Source organism: Xenopus laevis, chromosome 7S (assembly GCF_017654675.1).
Source record: "Xenopus laevis strain J_2021 chromosome 7S, Xenopus_laevis_v10.1, whole genome shotgun sequence".
In the NCBI taxonomy this organism is placed as follows: domain Eukaryota; kingdom Metazoa; phylum Chordata; class Amphibia; order Anura; family Pipidae; genus Xenopus; species Xenopus laevis.
In genome coordinates this window covers 74,948,241-74,970,753 of record NC_054384.1, presented here as the reverse complement: position 1 = coordinate 74,970,753, position 22,513 = coordinate 74,948,241, and the positions used below count along the sequence as shown (strand labels likewise).

Genomic DNA, 22,513 nt, shown 5'->3' with positions numbered 1-22,513 from the left:
ATTATTAAAGCAGATGAAACTATTGGCAAACTATGCCCAGAGCCACCAATTGTTGGTTATAGAAGGGGCCAAAATCTTAGAGATTTGCTAGTTAAGAGCGATCCAGTGAAAAGCTACACTCCAACAAATTTGTCCCCGATGTGGTTTCCGGCCAATAAAGTCGGATGCTTTAAGTGTCCCTCGTGTCTGTCTTGCCGCCATATGACACCAGGCACAACATTTGTCCATCCACATACTGGACACAGGTTTAATATAAGACAACATATTACTTGCACCACAACACACGTTATTTATTTAATTACGTGCCCTTGTGGGCTTTCATATGTCGGCAAGACAGACCTAATTCTCAGACTACGGATGGATGGCCATAGATCAGCCATCAATACTGCTTTCTGTGATCAGAAAACCACCAAACCGGTGGCAAAGCATTTTTTGGAGATGGGACATAGGTTACCTACCTTTAAATATATTGCAATTGACCACATTCCTATGCCCAAACGAGGTGGCGATCGGTCACGTTTATTATTACAGCGCAAAACATTCTGGATAAAAAAATTGGGGACATTGACACCAGAGGGTTTGAACGAATATTGTTCGTTCAATTGCTTCCTTGATAGACGCTAATCACAGGATCTTTCATAATATGTGTGATGTGAATATCTATATGTTTAAACTTAACCTATGCAAGCATTTTTTGATATTTTGAGGTTGCTTCACTTTCCCTTTAATCCTGCTGAGGTGTATTACCTTGACAGGTGGGGAAATGAGGTCACACTAGGGGAGGAGCAACAATGGTTTTAAATTCTGTATCTTTGTAATAATTTTTTTATATGGTTAAACATCTTGAGAAAGGTCCTAGACCATGGACCGAAACGTTGATGTATTGTAATGCTTTATGATTAATAAACAGCGATTTCTGCAGGAGTGCGTGCAACAGCAGTATTTTCTACATTTTCCAATTGAGCACAGCACCCCCGCAACAACTAATGTCTTATTAAGCAAAGGAGAGCGGTTCAGAGAGAACCGAAACGCGTTGATGTGGGGTAGATTGTAATACTCCAATAAAAGCCTTTTTCACAATACCCGTGAGTGCTCTTAACTATATTTTTATGCTATTTCCTGAAGAAGCACCAGGGACTTGATCGATCGAAGGTGAGTGCCGGTCCAACAAACTGATATATATATATATATATAGTTATAAATTACTGTAAAGTGCTGTGTAACTTGCTTTTGCTACATAAATAAATAAAGGGTCATGATGAAAGGGTTGGCTGTCCTGATTTGCCTAGTATAAGTTAAAGTAGCCTTATTTATGTTGTAAGGCACAGAGAATTTTAGAGTATGTTGTTATTTCTGGTGAATAAAAAAATCAGTAGACTTTTAATATTTAAATATTTGTCAGTATAAAAATGCAAGTTTGAAATGACTTGCACATATTGTTCTTCTATAATATATTCTGCAATGAATGTTCATATTGCAAACTGTTATTCTTTGAATTGCTAAATAAATTGTATTGATTGTACAATGTATGAAACAATCAAATGAATTATAGTTCTTTGTAGCTAATCATTTCCATTTTGGTAATACTGAAGCTGACATATTTTGATCTGTCTTTGTTTCCTTTCCTTGGCTCGTTTCTAGTAAAAATGAAGTTAAAGGCTTGCTGGCAAAGAACAGATTTTAAAGCAATTACTCTGTGCATGAACATCCAATGATTAATTCATTGCATGGACCAGCTCTGTGAGTATTTATTTAAATTATTCAGCAGCTTCTCTTCCCAAAAAGTGTCTGAGTCAAAATTATGTTATTCCTTTTGCAAGGCCTGGTCATGAAGCTATAAAGTCTGGTGCAGCATAAGCCATAGAATTTGTTTTAAAGCCTTACACTTTAAGTACTGTGGTTAAAACTGTATCTAGATAATAAAATGGAAAAAAATTATTTAATTTTATACTGTTGCTAATGGATATATTTATCACATAGAATATAATATTGTGTGCACATGCAATTTAAATAAAAAGGGTAAAATTGATGAGAAACATTTTTCAAGACCATATATTATTAAACGAGTATTATTCTACAGAAAATATTGTCCCCATGAATTGAAATAGCTAAAAATACAATAGTGGGAAGCCATTTATAGTTAATTACTCTTATCACAAGAAAACGTATAATGGTGTGGGAGCTCTTATCCAGAAAACATGTTATCTGGAAATCTATGAATTATGGAAAGGCAGTCTCCTATAGACTACATTTTGTTCAAATAATGCAAATTGTTTAAAAATGATTTCCTTTTTTTTATCTGCAGAGTTCTAGTAGAGCGAAGGTATGAAGATCCAAGTACAGAAAGTTCCAATATGTGGAAATATGCAGATCCCAAGCATTATGAATTACAGGTCCAATGCCTTTAATACTTCTATTTCAACCTTCACAAATTTGTTTTCTAATAATCTTCAAAAATGTGTTGTAACATGCAACAGATACCATTCCTGTGCTTCCTTTAAAACAAGGGTTATTGTCTTTTTTAAGCCAGGCTGAATAATCAACTTTGGTGCCTCATCTAAGTAAAACATTACTTCTAGAATATGGTTAAAACTCAAAATAAAACTCAAAAACTTGAATTAAAAAACAGTTTGAATTTTGCCTATGACAACTCCCGTTGACTTCTAGATGAACTTGACAGCTTTTATATGCTGATTTTTGCATTCCAGTTTTTTTTTTATTCAAAATTTGAATAGTGGCAAAAATTCTAATTCAAACCTTGAAAAATCACCCCCGTAATGTAGCCATACAGGTTGACCAGACATTGTAGGCTAAATAGAGAAACCAATTGGAGGATGACATGCTTCTCCCACCCCATGAATACTGCACTGTCATACTAGGCAGGGCTATAATTACAGCAAAAGCACAGGTCCTTGACCTCTTTTTTTGAGTTTAAGTATGGCTTTTTTATGTGATTAATTTAATTTATAGTCTAAATGACTAAAGAGCAATAACAACAAAAATATGCTGAATACTCCATTTTTTTGGATCCATAGGTGGCAGCAGGATCAATGGATCAAACGATGGTCTTTTAAAACTGACCCCTGACTTGCCATATGTACAGTACCTAGGTCATCTGGAAATCTTCCCTTCCACATTTAAAAATTTTTAAAAAATGCTGACGTTTTTTCATATTTTAAAGTGGGATTGTCTTTAAAAGGTGTAACTATTAAAATGTTCTATTTAAACATTATTTTTACCTTACCATTTGAGGGGCATGCCACATTTGTTTTAGGGGGGGCTCATATCCAGGGCAAAATCTATTTTGACTTTATTTTGCTTCTTTGGACTTTTGTAATAATAAGTGGCCACTTCAAGCATTTGCACCAACATCTTTAACAAATACATATACATATATGACCTACATGTACACAACCTATTCAAATTGACCTAAGCGTAAGTGTACTAACGAAGTTTCGCTAGGCAGAAACGAATGATAGCAAAAGTTTGCTATGAAATGCTTTCGCTGACAAATTAATGCAAGTGCTTGGCTGCCCAGACGCAACTTCGTATTTTAGTGAATTAGCGTAGTGGTAGTGAATCTGCTCTTGGCGAAATGGCGAGGAGTGCGGCGAAGCCTTCGCAGGATGAAAATGCACCCTTCTGTGAATTTGCTGCAAAGATCTGTTTAGGCTGAAATCTGTGCAGGGGGAGTTAGAGCAGAAACTGAAGCGCAGAAGATTGGGAATGGGATTTTATATTTTGACTTTAATATAGGCAGTATCCTTCTGTGTGGTACTGTAATAATGCTTTAGCAAAGTTATTAGAAAGTTATTCACATACACTGTCTGGCAAGATCTGTTGCACATAAACCCATGTTGGCAAAAATACAGTATTAATAGTTTTATTAAGAGGTGTAACTAAATGTTAATGGGCCCCACTGCAAATTCATTTTAGGGCTCCCAACATATCCAGAGGTTGTCCTGTTTTACCAATATATGCTGACATTTCTCATTAATTAGAACCTTAAGTGGCCCCTATACCTCCTGGCTCCTCCTGCAGCCACAAGGTCTGCTTCCTCTGTAGTTACACCCCTGGTGTTATTCATATTCTTCTCATGTGCTGTTGATACTAGACTCCCTCATTATTACTGTACTCACCATCTAATAATCAATTATTCTGTGCTAGAAGATGTCAGGCTGCAATGTAGTTAGTTAAATCAAGATTACACATTTTCAGGTAGCATCAGTCATTTGATTGTGATGATATATATACAATTTAATTCTTGCACAGTTTGCCTCTTGACTTTTTCAGCATTGCACAGCAACATGTAATAGTGTAAACTGAAAGGAAAAATTAAAACAGGGATTTAAATTGTGACCTCCAGAAATTAACAATGTGACAACTTGAAAGTGACAATGTAATGCCTAAGGGGAATTTTGAGAAATCGAATGGGGGTGGAATAAGAAGTGAGTAATGAATTATGACAATTGGTGAAAATTTCATGGTAGGACCATGAAACAAACAGAGATTAGAAAAATACACAGTATTGTGTTTTGCCTTCTCATATAGAGGGGAGATTTAAAGAAGAAGTAAAGAAGAAGTAAAGCTTAACTAAAGAAGTAAGAAAGAAATGTTGTACATTATGTTTTGGGCTTCTGTACCTACTCAAGGTAAACAAAGCCCTTTAACAATGAACATCTGTTCCTCCAAAGATGCTTCAGTAGCCCCCCATCTTCTTTACTGCTGATTCACTGCATATTCTGTGCTGCCTACACTTACTGAACTTAAGGACAGACTTACACTATACAGAATATAAATGTCACCTTATGAGAATGATTAGTAATTAATACAAATAATTACTACATGGCATCACAGAAACCAGTGCAACTAGCATTAGCTGTAACCCTATTTTAACCCCTTAACTTCATGTATCATAGGATGAACATCACCAATTTCTTACCATACACAGGTCCTGAATCCCCTTTGCTAAATGAAAGGGTATTGGGAATTCCTCTCAATGGCAGTGCCTCCACCAAGTGGGATCCGGGGATACACCTACGGGTGGCACCACTAGGAACAAATAATGAAACATGCTAATTGCAATAAACCAAGAATGAACTTTAAATAAGTGAATAAATAAAAATGCAGTCAAATATTTATATCATCCCTGCCCCGGGGACCCATGTGGTAAATTCAACCCTTGCACAGTCTTTCTCAAGGAAAAAGTCCCGCACTCCTGGTGGAAAAAGAGAGTCACGGTCTTAACTTTCCCCAGGTAGCACTACCTATCCAAATACCTCTCCAGATGGACAGGGGTAGTTGCTCATGCATAGCAGGCACATGAACAATGCCTGTACTCAAACAGGGGACACACTGGAGCCTTTCACTACGCTCCCTCAGGCACAACTCACCAGGAACTCACACAGATGGGTCAGGTACCAAAATAATTGTAGCTGAGCACGTCAAATTTGCTTCATTCTTCAGGGCACATCTTCAACACTCAACACCTCACAAGCCCCCTTTCAAATCAGCATCCATCCAGAGGCAGCTGCTGTCACAGCCTCTCCGCTGCCTCCAAATTCTAAACCCTCCTGGGTTGAGCTCACCAGACTTGGGGCCCTGTACCCCAAGCCCCCCAGGGCCTCTCAAACTTCTTAGACCCCTTACATATTTGCTGAAATTCCTTTTCACTCCTGCTGAAGTGAAACTGAAAAAAGCACTGAGCACATGGCAACTCAGCTTTTTATACTCCTTATGCAAAACCTTTTGGCCAAATCTGGAATCCGCCAGGGCTCACTGTACATGGGACAATGGAGTCACTCCCCCTCCCAGATCCAGTTTAAGTCCAACACTTAGCTGGCCACAGCAGAGGATTTCCAATCATGCAGAGATTTTTGGACCATAGGGGAACTTAACCCTATGGGTCCTTACATATCCTTTTAACATCAGCTTATATTACAGACCAACTTAATTTTCTGCCTGTTACTTTACAACAATCCCTAAATTTAGCTTCTCAACAGCTGCTCAGAGCCCACTGAGCATGTGAGCATCATAGACACTTTCCAAGATGGTGAACCCCTGTGACAAGTTTAAAGACCTGTATCATTGCTGAAACTTTAGGCTGGTGCAGTAAGTTCAGAATATAAAATATGGCATTTCTAGCCATATTAATTTTTAGGGTTTAGTTCTCCTTGATATAAAAAGTATTCTGTTCTTTATGGCTGTTTTGTGCTTTCTTTATTATGAGCAATAGACTGTTCTATGTCATCAGTGATCTATGGCATTTTATCCTGTATTGGAAAAAGACCTGCTTATGCTTGAAAAGTTGCCTTATGTCATATGTCAGTAGGCTAAATAAATATATTTTTTTCACCATCCAACTTTTCTGTTCTGGATAATATATCAATATGGCATTGTAACCATATATACACCTGATCAATATGTGGAAGTAAAACTCATCCCTAACAATTTTAGAATGATATAAATCCTCAATGTTTACAAATTCTCTATTCAAATGCAAAGGCCAAACCTTATTATTGATGCATAAATATTCACCAGTGAGAATCCTGCAACATCAGTCATCAAGCTTTTGTAACAGTAGCTGGTGATCTAGTGGGGTGGTGGGGCAGGTGCATCAAAATGTGCACGTCCTTTTAATACTCTGTGCTGTGCACAATTAAATTCAAATATTTAAAGGGGCCTCAACCAAGTTCTTGACCCATGACTGTCCCTGACCTCTGCTTGTCCGCTACCTGCACCGACCTTTCCCTGTTGTAGACCATTCTTCCGGATCCTGACTTTGTACGACATTAATGATTGGTTTTGACCTCAGCCTGTGACTTTGACTACACCTCTGGCTCCTGATTTTGTACAGTACTGCTTGATTAGTATTGACCTTGGCCTGTTCCTCCACTACGCATCCTGTTCCCTGTCCTTCCTGTCTTACATTACAGTTCCCTTGTCTGCCCAGAACTTTCTCCTTGGTTCTCTCCCATTAAGACATGGCAGCATCCAAGTGGAGGAGGGCTCTTCCCGAAGCAAAACGCAAAAGTTTGAGCCTAGACCAGGACCTTGGTGTTTTTTTCCAGAGTTTTGGGAAAACTTAATGTAACAGTTTTTCTGAAATTTTAACATTACTGTGCAGATTTGGATTGACAAATTACACTATATTTTGCCATAAACATTTGGACATCAATGACAATCATTGCTAAAAATATATATTTAATGTTTTCAGCTCCAATTATAGGAACAGAGAATGTGAAGCCAGATGTATACATCATGTCGGATTTTCATTGGAGGACTCTGCACTGATTGGGGCTTTTGAGATTTGGAGAAAAGTTTTATTGTGTAATATTGCATTTAGCATACAACCTAGCTCTTGCTGGACTATAGCTTTCAGCTTAAAGGAGAACTAAAGCATATTTATCCTTGTTTGATAGAATGTTAATTCTCCTTATAGTGTAGGGAATCGCTAGGTTTTTTTTTTTTTTTCTGTTAAGGCATTTTGACTTGTGTAAATCACCCTTCTATCTCTGACATCTGTGTGAGCTTTTCCTGGCATGTTTCAGCTATTGCGCATGTGCTTTTACTTAACCCCGCATGGCTATAATGAAAGAGGAAAAGATTCTATTATAAGGAGACTATTGAACAGTGGGGGTGTGTAAGGGTAGTAATGCAGTAATGTCACTGTAGAGCTACGGGGAGCCTTTGAACACTGGAGCATTCAAAGAGAATGGAAGCAAATTTAAAGAAAACAGTAAGTGCTTTGAACTTAGTTTGACAATGCTATGCGGAGCAAAATACTTTATTTTAACCTTTCCTTGTCCTTTAAATCATTCATAATATGTTGATTTGCAGTCCAGCAAAATGGCTATAATTTGGTTGAGTAACCAGTGTTTACAACCATCATTGAGCATTGTGCTTTCATCCACTTTATGAATAAGGTTATGGTGATTCCATGCTTAGAATAAGAATTAGGTAACAGACTAGAGGGATTATTTAAAGAGCTTGTTGATAGGGGTAGAGTGAAATAGAGAGGATGAAAGAAAAATAGTGAAGCGGAGCAGATAGACCTGCTTCAATCTCACAGGAATATAAAAATCAGTAATGGATTTTGAAAATAAAACAATGCACATCCAAGAAAAATATTGTTTGCAATGCAGCTCCCATTGTTCTTAAAATACTCAGTGGAAAGACATCTGTCTATATTTTCAGAAGTAAAGGGATACCTCTCCTCTAATTTGTACAAATTCTGATTGAGGGAAAAATTGAGTATCTCTAACCAATCCCTACTAATGCATCAGTCTTGCATATTGTTTCCTTTTTGGTTTGAACGTAGCCTGTATGCTGGTTTGATATGATGCATACATTACAATGGTGTTCTCAGTGATGTGATACCCATCATCATATTTTCCTGGTAGGTTCCTCAAAACACCCAATGCTTATCTGTAATTTCCATAGCATTCCACTTCTCACCCTCTGTGCATCTAATGACATAATCACTTATATAAATGTCCACCATTTATTTGGCTGTATAAACATCATTAGTGTCAGTTTCCGCATTATGAATGCTTGAAAGACATTTTGTCTGATGTATATTTAAATGTACATTCTGTACATGTTTGGATATATTTACTAATGGCTGAAAAATATAATTTGTTGTCTTTGCATTTACATGTCCCTGTAGCAAGGTCCATGTCAGTTGGACATAAAGGCAAGTGAGGAGGATAAAGGAGCATAAAAATAACATCACTGAGTGTGATTTGATCAAGAAGAAGATAATGACTGCATTTCTAAGAATTGAATGGCTTGAACTGGAAATTGCAAATTCTCTCTTGAGAGGATATTATAAAGAGATACTGCATTTACTCCTACACAGTGAAAGATTTTTGATCAGAAGATAAAATTCTTTATCTTTTGTTGGCCTTAATGAGGAGTGGTGTTTGCATGATTCTGTGAGTGTATCTATTAGCTATAAGTTGTAATTAGTTATATATTATTTTTAATGTAGGGGTGAATTTTGTCTGTAGATGTATTTCATTTTATTGTATCTGCCTACATTCTTGACGTAATTTTTATGCTACTGTCACTTTAATGCTATGGAAGAGCCTTCTGGGGGGTAATATAATTGACGGTTTAAAGTTTGTCAACATTTGGCAACTAATTAGATGTTTTTAAACAGATGACTTTATGCTACCGGCTCATTGGATGATTGCTCTGACCATAGCATTACATGGCAATTAATATAAACAAATATAGTATAAAATGCCAAAAAATACATGTACACATTATTGCTGCTTAGTCAGCACTATTTCTAGAATAGTAGTGAGTCAACCCCCACCCCCCCCCCCGCCACCATTGTTTCAAGCCCCTCCATGGCCCACCTCATAATTTTAAAAACACTGTTCATATGCTTCATTAAACTCAGTTTACCAGGCAGGGCTTTGTTTAGACAACAGATAAAAGATGGCTAGCCTAAATGATCTGACAAGGTATAACCTACAGTAGCACTGTTAAAAATAAATAGATAGATAGATAGATAGATAGATAGATAGATAGATAGATAGATAGATAGATAGATAGATAATAGATAGATGATAGATAGATAGATAGATAGATAGATAGATAGATAGATAGATAGATAGATAGATAGATAGATGATAGGATAGATATAGCATAATCACTTGTTTATTATCAGGTGTCAAGGAAGTTAAAGCAAAAGGAAAACATCACTTACCTTAATCTTAATCACACATAACGACATAATCATTCAGTGATCTTTAATGTGGCACATAGCAGAACCTGTGCCATTTATGACAGTATTATTTGACAACATTCACAGATTTCTTTTAGGTGTCAATGTCAGTGCTTGCACAGTAGTTCACAATACTGCACAATCAATGGCAAATGGAAACATCTCATTTTATAGCAAGTATAACAGATTGAATTGAATGTCTTTATATTTGTATATTTGCTAGAACAAAAGTTTATATGCTTATTCGCCAGAAACAAAGTCAACAAGATTGTCAATATTTACTTGAGACATATTTGAGTATGACAAGAAAAGAACTGCCAGTTGGTAAGCATTTGACTGTATTTTTGCCATAATGTTCATAAACAGTCGTATGAAATATATTTGGGAACTCCACTCAGTCTGCATAATAATTTACTCCACTTTCAACAAAAATGATAACAGTGGTATGTCTTTCATTTTCCCAGAGTACTGGGGTGTTTTCTGAACAAAGATTTTTAGTGAAGCAGTATTCAGTTGTATGATATTAAATCAAATGTGAAAAACTGGCTGTGCAAAAATTTGGGTACTCTTGTAATTTTGTAATTTTGAATGCATGTAACTGCTCAATACTGATTACTGGCAACACCAAATTGTTTGGATTAGCTCATTAAGCCTTGAATTTCATAGGCAGATTTGTCCAATCATGAGAAAATGTATTTAAGGTGGCCAATTGCAAGTTGTGCTTCTGTTTGACTCTCCTCTGCAGAGTGACAGCATGGGATCCTCAAAACAACTCTCAAAAGATCTGAAAGCAAAGATTGTTCAATATCATGGTTTAGGGGAAGGCTACAAAAGATCTCAGAGGTTTAAACTGTCAGTTTCAACTGTAAGGAATTTAATCTGTCAATGGAAGGCCACAGGCACAGTTGCTGTAAAACCCAGGTCTGGCAGGCCAAGAAAAATTCAGGAGTTGCATATGCGGAGGATTGTGAGAATGGTTACAGACAACCCAAAGATCACCTCCAAAGACCTTGCAGCAGATGGTGTATATCATTCTACAATTCAGCTCAATTTGCACAAAGAACATCTGTATGGCAGGGTAATAAGAAAGAAGCCCTTTCAGCACTCACGCCACTACCAGAGTCACTTGTTTTATGCAAAAACTCATTAAGACAAGCCACAGTCATTTTGGAACAAAGTGCTTTGGACTGATGAGACAAAAAATTAGTTATTTGTTCATAACAAAAAGTGCTTTGCATGGCGGAAGAAGAACACCGCATTCCAAGAAAAACACCTGCTACCTACTGTCAAAATTGGTGGAGGTTCCATCATGCTGTGGGGCTGTGTGGTTTGTTCAGGGACTGGGGCCCTAGTTAAAGTCGAGGGTTGGATGAATTCAACCCAATATCAACAAATTCTTCAGGATAATGTTCAAGCATCAATCACAAAGTTGAAGTTACGCAGGGGTTGGATATTCCAACAAGACAATGACCCTAAACACACTTCAAAATTTACAAAGTCATTTCTGAAATGGCCGTCACAGTCCCCCGACTTGAATATCATCGAAAATCTTTGGGATGATTTGAAGCAGGCTGTCCATGCTCGGCAGCCATCAAATTTAACTGAACTGGAGAGATTTTGTATGGATGAATGGTCAAAAATACCACCACCCAGAATACAGCCACTCGTCAAAGGCTATAGGAGGTGTCTAGAGGCTGTTAAATTTGCAAAAGGAGGATTAACTAAGTATTGATGTAATATCTCTGTTGGGGTTCCCAAATTTATGCACCTGTCTAATTTTGTTATGATGCATATTGTATATTTTTTGTTAATCCAATAAACGTTATGTCACTGCTGAAATACTACTGTTTCCATAAAGCATGTTATATATTAAAAGGAAGTTGCTACTTTAAAAGCTCAGCCAATGACAAACAAAACTCCAAAGCATTAAGAGGGGTTCCCAAACTTTTTCATATGACTGTATAGTTATAGTGAACCTCCACAAGAAACAAAAAGAAAAGATTCAGGATTGCTTAAATAAGCACAAAGCAACCTTGCCCTCATATGCAGTTTCAAAGACCTGCAAGAACATCTTGCTGCAGATGGTGTATCTGTACATCGTTCTACATTTCAGAGCAATTTGCATAGAGAACATCTGAATGTCAGGGTGATGAGAAAGAAGCCCTTTCAGCACTCACGCCACAGAGTCGCTTGTTGTATGCAAAAACTCATTTAGACAAGCCACAGTCATTTTGGAACAAAGTGCTTTGGATTGATGAGACAAGAATTTAGTTAAAAATTTAGGCGGAAGAAGAACAACGCATTCCAAGAAAGAAACCCACTACCTACTGTCAAATTTGGTGGAGGTTCCAGCATGATGTGGGGCTGTGTGGTTTGTTCAGGGACTGGGGCCCTTGTTAAAGTCGAGGGTCAGATGAATTCAACTCAATATCAACAAATTCTTCATGATAATGTTCAAGCATCAGTCACAAAGTTGAAGTTACGCAGGGGTTGGATATTCCAACAAGAAAATGACCCTAAACACACTTGGAAATCTACAAAGGCATTTATGCAGAGGGAGAAGTACAATATTGTAGAATGGCCATCACAGTCCCCTGACTTGAATATCATGGAACATCTATGGGATGATTTGAAGCAGGCTGTCCATGCTTGGCAGCCATCAAATTTAACTGAACTGGAGAGATTTTGTATGGATGCATGGGCGAATAATTGGGAAATACCTATACAATCTATACCTGAAGATATATATTAGCATGGGCAAACTTCCCCCCATATGTAATAAAAGACATTTAGTTTGACCAAGAGCAGTAACCTATAACTAGTGATGAGTGAATTTTTTTCCACACTTTGCCATCTGCAATTTTTTTTGTGAAACTGCTGCAAAAATCTGATGCAAAAAATTTTGCCACAACAAAAAAGTCACCAAGACAAAATTGTTGCAGAGACAAAAAAGTCACATATAAGAAATAACACCCAATGCATTAGGACAAAAATGTTGCAGAGACAAAAAAGTCAGCACAAAATAAATGTCCACTCACTTTAATGCTAATTTAAACTACAGTAAGCATTTGTTATACATTTTGCTGTTATTTTATAGGAGCAAATACAATGCATTGATTGTTTAATTACTAATGATGGGCAAATCTCTCCCGTTTGGCAAAAAATTTGCGCATTTCCCACAAAATTTGCGAAAAATCGGAAAAGCTCCCGAAAAAATTGTGAAATTCTACCATTTTCATGAAAAAATTGTGAAATTCGAAAGTTTTCACGAAAAAATCTAGCAATTTGAATGTTTTCACAAAAAAAACAGAGCACTTCAAACGTTTTCACGAAAAAAATCAAGCAATTCGAACATTTTTTACGAAAAAAACGTAAATTGCCGCCGGCGAATTCTTACCGGCGTATTTTCGCAAATTTATCTGCCGGTGGCGAAACGCTGGAACTCGCTGCAAATTCATGCTAGACAAATGTATTCACCCATCACTATTAAGTACTGATGCTGTATGTTTATATGGAAACTTCACTATGAAGTACTTTCTTGTAAATGTATATCCTGTGTGCCTAACTAGATGAATATTGCAGTATACATACATATACATACAAGGTCTACGGTCGAACTTCGAATTCAAAAAGACCAATCGAATGGATATCAAAGTTTTTTTGGGGTTGAAGTGGGCCGAATTCAGCCTACTTCGAATTGTACGATCGTACTTCGATTCGAAGTTTTTTTAACTTCGACCTTCGATCTCCCAAACTCCCCCAATTGCCTCCATACAGGTTGTATGAGGTCCCCCATAGGCTAAAACAGCACTTCGGCAGCATTTAGGTGGCGAATGGTCGAAGTCGAAGTTTTAAAGAGACAGTACTTCAAAAAAATTCAACCTTCGAATTTCTACGTTTTTTCAAACTAGAATCGAAGTATGACTATTCCCTAGTCGAAGTACACAAAAAATAATTCAAAATGTGAAGTTTTTCACTTTGAAACTTCATCTCGACCTTTGATAAATCTGCCCCATAGTATATGATGTATGTAATAAAATAATGAACCTCTAGCTCTATACATTGCATAATTTAGCAGCTTTAAACTTTTTGGATGTATTCTCTTACAGTTAAGTTGATCGTCTTCACATTCATATCTGTTCTTCCATTTATGAGAACATTCTTTATTTCTTACATTATTAAGGAAACTAGGAGATCTGGCTACCAATCATCTACTTCTGGCCTACAGAATGCTAAACATTGGAGTATCTAGCACCTAAAGCTACAGGTTGTTTCCTGACCGAATCTACTTTATACAGGTTCTTTGCCCATTAACTCATAGGAACAGGTGATGCTAAAACACAAACACTATAAATTGCTGTAAAAAAATATTTTGTAAAATAGATCAGTTCCACCATAATACCTTGTTTTATAGTAATAATTTAAAGGAGAACTAAACCCTAAAAATTAATGTGGATCAAATTTCTTATGTTATATATTGAGCTTATCGCACCAGCCTAAAGTTTCAGATTGGCAATAGCAGCAATGATTCAGAACTTCAAACTTGTCACAGGGGGTCACCATCTTGGAAAGTGTCTGCGACACTCGCATGCTCAATGGTCTCTGAGCAGCTGTTGAGAAGCTAAGCTTAGGGGTCGGTGCAAATTACCAAGCAGAAAATGAGGTTGGCCTATAATATAAGATGATGCTACAGGGCTGATAATTAAATTCTGATGCTACTTAAACTGCTTTCTGTGCTGAATATATATATATATATATATATATATATATATATATATATACTGTTCAAATGACCAGCAACTCCAGGGGTTTCAGTGAAAAACTATTGGCTACTTATACCCCTATGGGTGTAGGGTGGAGTTGCCTTAAGAAAGGTCCTGAGTGGACCGAAACGTCACGTTGGCTGTAACTGCACTTATCTAAATACAAAACTTTTTTCACTGAAACCCCTGGAGTTGCTGGTCATTTGAACAGTGTATGAATTTTTACCGTGCACCCGGGTAATCGATGTGATACAGTGTGCCACCCAGACGAATATGGATATATATATATATATATATATATTCAGTACATTGTGAGTGGGTCCCTAAGCTCAGTAAGTGACAGCAGCACAGAGCATGTGCAGTGAATCAGCAGAAAAGAAGATGGGGAACTACTGGGGCATCTTTGGAGACACAGATCTTCTCTGCTAAAGGGTTGTGATTGCGTTGGGCTGATACAGAATCCCAAAACATAATGTACAAAATTATCCTACGTCTTTAGTTAGGCTTTAGTTCTCCTTTAAGAAAAAATCTTTCTAAAACATTCTAAGCCAATTGGCACACATTAAGGCAATGTCCTATATTCATAAAGATGAATGCATTTGTATATGGAACTGATACAGTCAGTGTTAGTTAGTTATATAAAGTATAGCTATGTGACTGATGGCAATCATTAAATGATGATTTATGGATGCTGATGGTATTTATGGAAGAATGAGTCTAGGGGGCATCTTATTGTGTCATATTTGTACATCCCCAACCTTAGACTCCGACCACTGACCATTGCCAATATCTCACATCAGTGGTAAATTACAACCAATGGAAATCATTGTTTCTGCTATATGCTATAAAATGATATTAAGAGAGACAAAGCTATGTGATATAAGCAAAATGCACTTGGATATGTGCAACCTGCATACCAGTATAAGAGTTGCATTGATGATGTCCTTTGGAAGAAGCTTTGAAAGATGTTATATGATGCCTTTTTACTTATACAGTACATAGACATGTGCAAACCAAAATGAATTGGGGCTATCAGTTTTGGGGATTATTTGAACAATAGTTCAGATTTATGTACCTTTACTGAAAATTCTTGACTGAGACAAGTATAAAGTAAATTGTAGGGCTGCCAATGGAACTGATAGCTATATTATAGATATGCTGCATATTTATAAGTGAATTGCTCTTAATGATTTAATATATGTACTGTATAGTGGTACACACTATGGTTGAAGGACCAGTATATATTTATTTAAAATATTGATGATATCATTTATATTGGTCTGCCTCTTGTGCTCTTTCACTTGCACTTAAGTACTGCAGGTTCACGAGTTTTTCAAAAAACATTAGGTATCTCAGTCAGAAGTCTGTCTGACCTCTCTGAGCTTAAAGGCAACCTTTACATCAAAAAGTTTGGTCAATACCTCCTGTAGAATTTAAAATAGGAAAGCCTTGGTTTAAACTAAACAGAAAATCCAACTTTAAGCAGAAAACATATGTGACATACTGTACTGGTGCTATGGTTACCATCACAGTAATATTATTTTTTATGTAAAAGTAGGACAAAGAAAAACTCATTGTAAAAGGTGTTTAGTATGAATTCCCAAAGGTATAGACATGGTGTGACAATGGAAATCCTTTAATATAACACACACCATGCAGTACAGATTTGATATTTCTATATAATATATATATATATACTTTTTTTGCTTGGGCTTCTGTCAAATTACTCTTGCTATATTTACATTTGTAAGCATAAGGATGCCTTAACATTGCTGTCTTGTGTTGTTTTTTATTCTTCTGTAAAGAGCCAAAACACTAAGAAAGCTTACATTAACACCACTTTCATAGAAACCCAAGGCACACAATCAGAAGTGTGTAGGGTGTAGAGTTTGCAGAAAAAAAAATAGTTTCACTGGCATGATTCACATAGGAGTGCCTGCAAATCTTAATTTGTCTTCTATTAAAAAGAGGACCATAGCGAAAATAGCAACGTCTTTGGTGAGACTGCAGTGACATACATTTGTGTCCTGAAACCATTAAGTAAGGTCATTACTGATGGCTGAATTCAATTAAAATTGATTCTTCTTCTAAATGTTGCTTGAAGGCAAGAACTCTTAGCCCCAATTCCAAAACAATTGTTCAAAATGTAGTACTTTGTTTTAGTTACATCCTTGTGCCCTTTTACAGACCTCTACACATAACAGCATTCAGTTGCTATAATTGCTCGCAAAACACCATTTCTACCAGTCCAAGGGAACCCAGGATTTGCTTGTCTCTGCTGTGTCCTGTATCTTCTTGTTATTGATTACTGCATCATTCTTCTATCTTGTCTTTTAGCAATGAAGTATTTTAATGAAGGCCTTTCTGAACTCCACATTAAATGTGGTATAGATAATTGGATTGACAGCACTGTTCACGTAACCAAGCCAAGTGAAGGCACTGTACAAGGCCTGTGGAATGTTACAATTGCAATGCATATTTAGTATGTGAGTTATGAAGAAAGGAAGCCAGCAAATAATAAAAACACCTGAAAGACAAAATAATGATTATAACCATAATAGGAATAATACAGAGAGTTTTACCCAAAAAAGTTGATCTGTAATGAGTTATTGTAATAAATACTGCTGAAGTCTTATCAGTGCCCCTGTTGTTAAATCATTGGGGTAACTGGTAAAATGTGCTTCGATTTTACATACTGGGGAAAACAATTTTATTGGTAACATAAGTGAACAGTAAAGTCTTTGAAACAAGCCTAGATATGTGCAATTGAGAAAAAGTCTGCTCACCTAACGACCATAAACAAACACTAATGTGGTTTATCAGATTTACTAGCAAACTTGATCAGAATCACCTTAATCCAAAACAGATTCTGACCACACATCATAAAAGTTTAAAATATGGGGAGCTGTTTAGCCAATTTGACCGAACCAACCATGTAGGTAAATAATGTAAGTTGTTTAGTCGAATTTAGAAAAGAGTGCGCCATATTTGTATTCTGAAAGAAAGCTATACAAAATGATTATACAGTAGGTTACAAAATATATCAATGGACAGGCAGATTACACTTTCCTATTCCACTTTAACAAATATTTGGATTTGATGCATGTAAAGAACCAAACCCTTGTTAAAACCTGGCGACCCCTTCAGAGGATTTCTTCCTCCCTTATCAAATGCACCCCCAATATTGCCCAATTTCCATGCCTGGTTTTAATAAAAAAAAAAAAGAAGCACAGTGGGATTAGAGGGGCAATCATGTGTCACTTGATGAACTCTTCCTACCAATCTCATGTCAGGAGCATGTGCAGCCAATCCAAACCTGACTTCAACTGCGCATGCATTTGTTTGTGATTCTGAAGAGGAAATCAAGTAGTGTGAGATGACACTCAACAACTCACTGTGTTACTTTGCACTTTACCACCAAGTATGGTACATGCAGCTGTGCTATTTGGGAGGGAGGCCTCTAGAGAGGACTTTGAATTTTTACAAGGCTTTCATTTTCCTTAATATTTCTTTCCACAATTATACCCATACAAACATACACAGTAAATACAAATGTAATTGAAATCATGGAAATTATGAAGCACAAGACACAGGATGAAATTAAAAGTGCAGCTACGATGTTTACTTATGCGTAGTTTGGGAGAAATGAAAACATAAAATTAAGTTTCAATTATCTTTTGAGATGAATCTCATGCAGTTAATTGTTCAATGAGGCTTTGACTGTGGCTTTAATTTGAGGCATACAAAAGATACCTACCTAATACAATGGCTAACATTTGTGTTGCTTTTTTTTCCTTGTGTTGAGAAATCTTTCTCTTGCTCATTGTTTTAATGGAGGTCCGTGTTTTCCCATTAGGCATTGACTGAATCTCAAAAACTTTGGCAGGCTGTGTGCTGTCTTTTGAATGTCCATTATTTTCAGCTTTATAAGGGCTATTCACTGGTGTAGGTAGGTTGACATTGTTGCACTGGTTTGATGTAGCTGGCACAGCAAGTTGATGTTCAGGAGAAGCAGACTTGTGTTTTGTTTTCTCTGGTGGAGATGTGCTTGACATCATCTCCATTTCCATATCTTCTGGGTGGTTGCCAGCTTCCTGGACAAGAATCAAATAACCCATAACAAAGATAAATATAAAATGCCCCTTTTATTATGCATAATGAAAATTTACTTTTTGTAAAAAGATCTTGGATTTTTGTTATGGCTCGGGATGCGCCAATCCAGAGTTCGGTTCGGGATTCGGCCTAATCAAAGGGTTTGGATGAATTGAATCTAAATTTAAAACCACGCAACTTTTTCTCACACAAACAAGGAAGTTAAAAAAATGTAACTGTGCAGTTATCTTTAACCCTTTGTAGTCCTATTTTACAAATATGGGTTTGGATTCGGCTGAATCCCATAATAGCAGACTTGGTGCATCCCTAGTTATGGCATTTGCTTAGTAAAATGGAGGATAAATGATAATAAAACATGGATAGCTTAAAATTGTATTGCAATGAAACAGATGTACTGTAATGGGGTAGGAGGTATGTTGGAGAAATTCATAGTAGTTAGCATACCTGGCAAATATTAACAAATATTCCTAAATTTTTGAAGGGCTGAAATGCCTTGTCTATTACATTTATTGCTAATGAGTGGAGAGTTTTCAGGGACAAGTTTAAAACCATTTAAAATGTTATGATTACTGAATTTATCAATATAATTAAGGGTCATTATAACACTTTGTTAAACAGGAGTAAAATGAATGACTGCAGCTTGTGCTGAATATACTTTTTGCCTATTAATTCAATCAGGAGAGATCTATTGGGGGAATGTAAAAAAAGTCACAAAGAGAAAAACAATTTGCACAAATAAGTATAAACATGAGCAATTTGCAATGTAATATTCTTCCTTAAAGGGGACCCGTCACCCAAAAAAAAAAAATTCCAAATCCTATTTTATCACATTAGTCAAGCAAAATGAACTTTAATTACACTATATAAATTATTTGAATCTTTTTTCATTCAGTCTGGGAATTCATAATTATAGCAAGCAGGCAGCAGCCATTTTGTGGACACTGTTATTAAGACAAGCCTTGTATCATCTCAGAATCTTGTTTGTGCACCAGAATGGGGGACCTGATGTCCATCCCAATGTCCTGGCTACACAATTAAATGGTAAAGAGAATGGGGGAATGTGTGGAGAGCAGTGACATCTAGGAAGTGCTGAATGGAAAGTGAAAGTGATTGTCTGCCCCGCCTCTATGCCACTGGCATAGAGGAGGGGCAGACAATATTTGATTGACAGCTGAGATTTTTAAATGAGTTTACAACAGCTATGAATGCTTTAATAAAAAATAGAAATTGGATTTCATGTTTAATTTGAAAATGACTTTTATTATACAGATTTTTGTGTCTGGATGACAGGTCCACTTTAAACTGTTATTGCATTACAAATTTTAATTGTGCACTTTTAAGAAGTGCTTGACGGTGTCATTATCTTTTGGAGCAAACATGACTTTTTCCAGTGAGAACTTTTATTACATTCACTGCACATTGGCGCACTATAAAATTTGCAAACCTTCCACTGACGGAGGTACAGTAGTGTCTAGACAGTTTCCGGGTTTGTAAAAGCTATACTAAATACACACAAAGGAATATTTTTGAATATTTTTCCATTACTGACTTTTATTACATTCTCCCATATGGCTTTTGATGTTTCTTGAACAAAACAGGGCAAACAAGGAATTATCTGTGCACTAGTTGTTGTTAGGGCGAACAAGGAGTTATATGTGCACTAATTGTTAGACTTCTGTGTATTTGTGCACTGCCAGTCTACAGCAATTGTCTACTTCACAGTGTCAATAAAAGGAGTAGCTTCAGTTCCCTGTTTGGCCTGGTTAGCTCGAGAAATAACCATACATGTTTCATGATTCAATCATCATAAACAATGGGGTATAGTGCCTCATTAAAGTGGCAGCTGTCACTTATCCAGTTATTGCTTGGATTACAACTTTAAATTTGCTCCAAACTATTTATCTTTCTAGCAGGGCCAGAAGGACTGTTGGAGCAAGAGATTCTATCTAGTCTGTGGCCATTTCAGACATTCATAACATATAGGTAACACAGGTAATTTTTCTGCTGGTATACATATGCCAGCTGACAAAAGTTGCGCTATGGGCCTCCCTTCAATAGTTAAAGATTTTTCTTTATTCTTAAGGGGATTTAAAATTACCATGATGGTTTTCAGGACCCATTGTCCCAGTTGCTTCCTAGTCCTCTGCCACACATAGCCACCTCTCTTAAAATATATTCCTTAACTTATCTACTGCTTTTTTATACTCCCCACTTGGGAATTGTTCATCCCTTTGTTCTATTACCCATTCTGGACTGTAGGTGTGAAGCTCTGGACAGGAAATACACCAGGGAATGGGATAGATATTAGATTCAACAGACAGAATAGCACCACTGCCTCAGAAGACTGTAGTAAGGTTACTAGCCTATTACAAACGTGTTTAACCCTTTATATCCTGTAAAACATGGCACAGAGTCACTTTCATGAAATCAAGTAATAAATACATGATAAAGAAGAATATCCTAGTAGCTCATGACAGACATGTCCGCTAAACATCACTAATATAGCAGGTAGCATGTTAAAAACATTTAAAAACATGTTGATTTCGAATATTCTCCGCTTGGCTTTGCTGAATTTAGATTTAGAATTATCTATTGTTTTTGTTAATAACATATTCTCCTCTTATGGCATATGGCAGCAGGTTTTAGAAAACCCACTCAACAATTTCACTCTTTTATTATGATTATTCCAAGGGCTCTGCACCAAGAGTGTACCAACAGAAAAAATAATATGCTGATTTCACTAATCTCCTGTTTTTCTGCAGGATGTAATTTCCATTTATAGTGGCCAAATCCCAATATTGCAATGTTCTTTTAATCTAAATGTATTCAAAGTCTAAATGGTGGAATTTCAGGGGAAATAATAAACCTTTTAGACGCGTTTTATCTAAATCTATTACAAAATTCATCAGTCTGTAGCATTTTTGTGTGCTCTCATTTCTTCATTATTTTGCTAAATTGCTCTACCTCCAGACAACATCACATTGCAAGAAATTTTCAAAAATCGAAAATTAGTGTTATATCTAGATATTTTTTAGCTTATCCATATAACATTCAGTTATTCAAGTACTAACATACCTTCTAACATTTTAAAAACAGAAAGAGGGACAAAATGTTGTGCCGCACGTAGCGTGGCTAATTTTTTTTTACCATGCCCATTTTATGGTTACACCTCCTAATTACCATGTCCATTTTACAAAATTTGGCAGTTTATGAAAGTTTGAACATATTTCTGGGAATTTTAATACAATGTATTATGTGTTATAACAGTTTTGCTACTAAAGCTGAAATTGCCCTTTAAATTGTGAGTTAGTTTCCCCAAGAGACTTGCTTATCTTAAATAGTTACAATTGTTTTATTTGCTTATCTTAAATTGTTACAAATGTTTCTAAAAGCAGGCATTTCGTTTTCTGGACTTTCTGCCAAAAAGCCTCTTATTTTTATTAAATTTCAGAAACTTTGAATCTTTTTCTTGGGTCAGTGCAAGAGCAACTGGACATTTCAGTCAGAAATCTTGGACTGCGGGCTGAGCTGACACAACCATGACTGTCCTGCAGAAAACAGGACAGTTGGGAGATATGTACTAATGCAGCTGACTTTTGCAGCCATAGTGCCCTACCTAGCTGGATTCAATCTCAGGGCTCCAACACTGTTAGGCACCAATGCTTGCTACTGAACCACCATACGGGATAATATAGAAAGCTAACATATAGATGCTCATGAGACCTATGTCTTATAAAGCAAAAAATTAAAAATAAAGAATAGTTTGTTTAATTGGGACATTGGACATGGTTTGTCTGGTTTCCCGTACTCATACCTATACCTAATAAAATCCTTACCTTTGTGTAACTCTCACCACACTGTATGTAAGATTTGTTATTGTTAATTATTGTTTTATATTCCT

General features: G+C 36.4%; 1 protein-coding gene across 1 annotated transcript in view; it reads right to left on the bottom strand.

The window, feature by feature from the left end:
- Nucleotides 1-14,953: 14,953 nt before the first annotated feature.
- drd2.S (dopamine receptor D2 S homeolog) overlaps nt 14,954-22,513 on the bottom strand; it is a 194,839-nt gene continuing 187,279 nt past the window's right edge. The window contains exons 7-8 of the mRNA XM_041571402.1: nt 18,257-18,593; nt 14,954-17,026 (exon numbers count right to left, since the gene is read on the bottom strand). Coding sequence (XP_041427336.1) covers nt 16,833-17,026; nt 18,257-18,593 — 531 coding nt within the window. The 3' untranslated portion in view covers nt 14,954-16,832. The remainder of the gene's footprint in view (nt 17,027-18,256; nt 18,594-22,513) is intronic.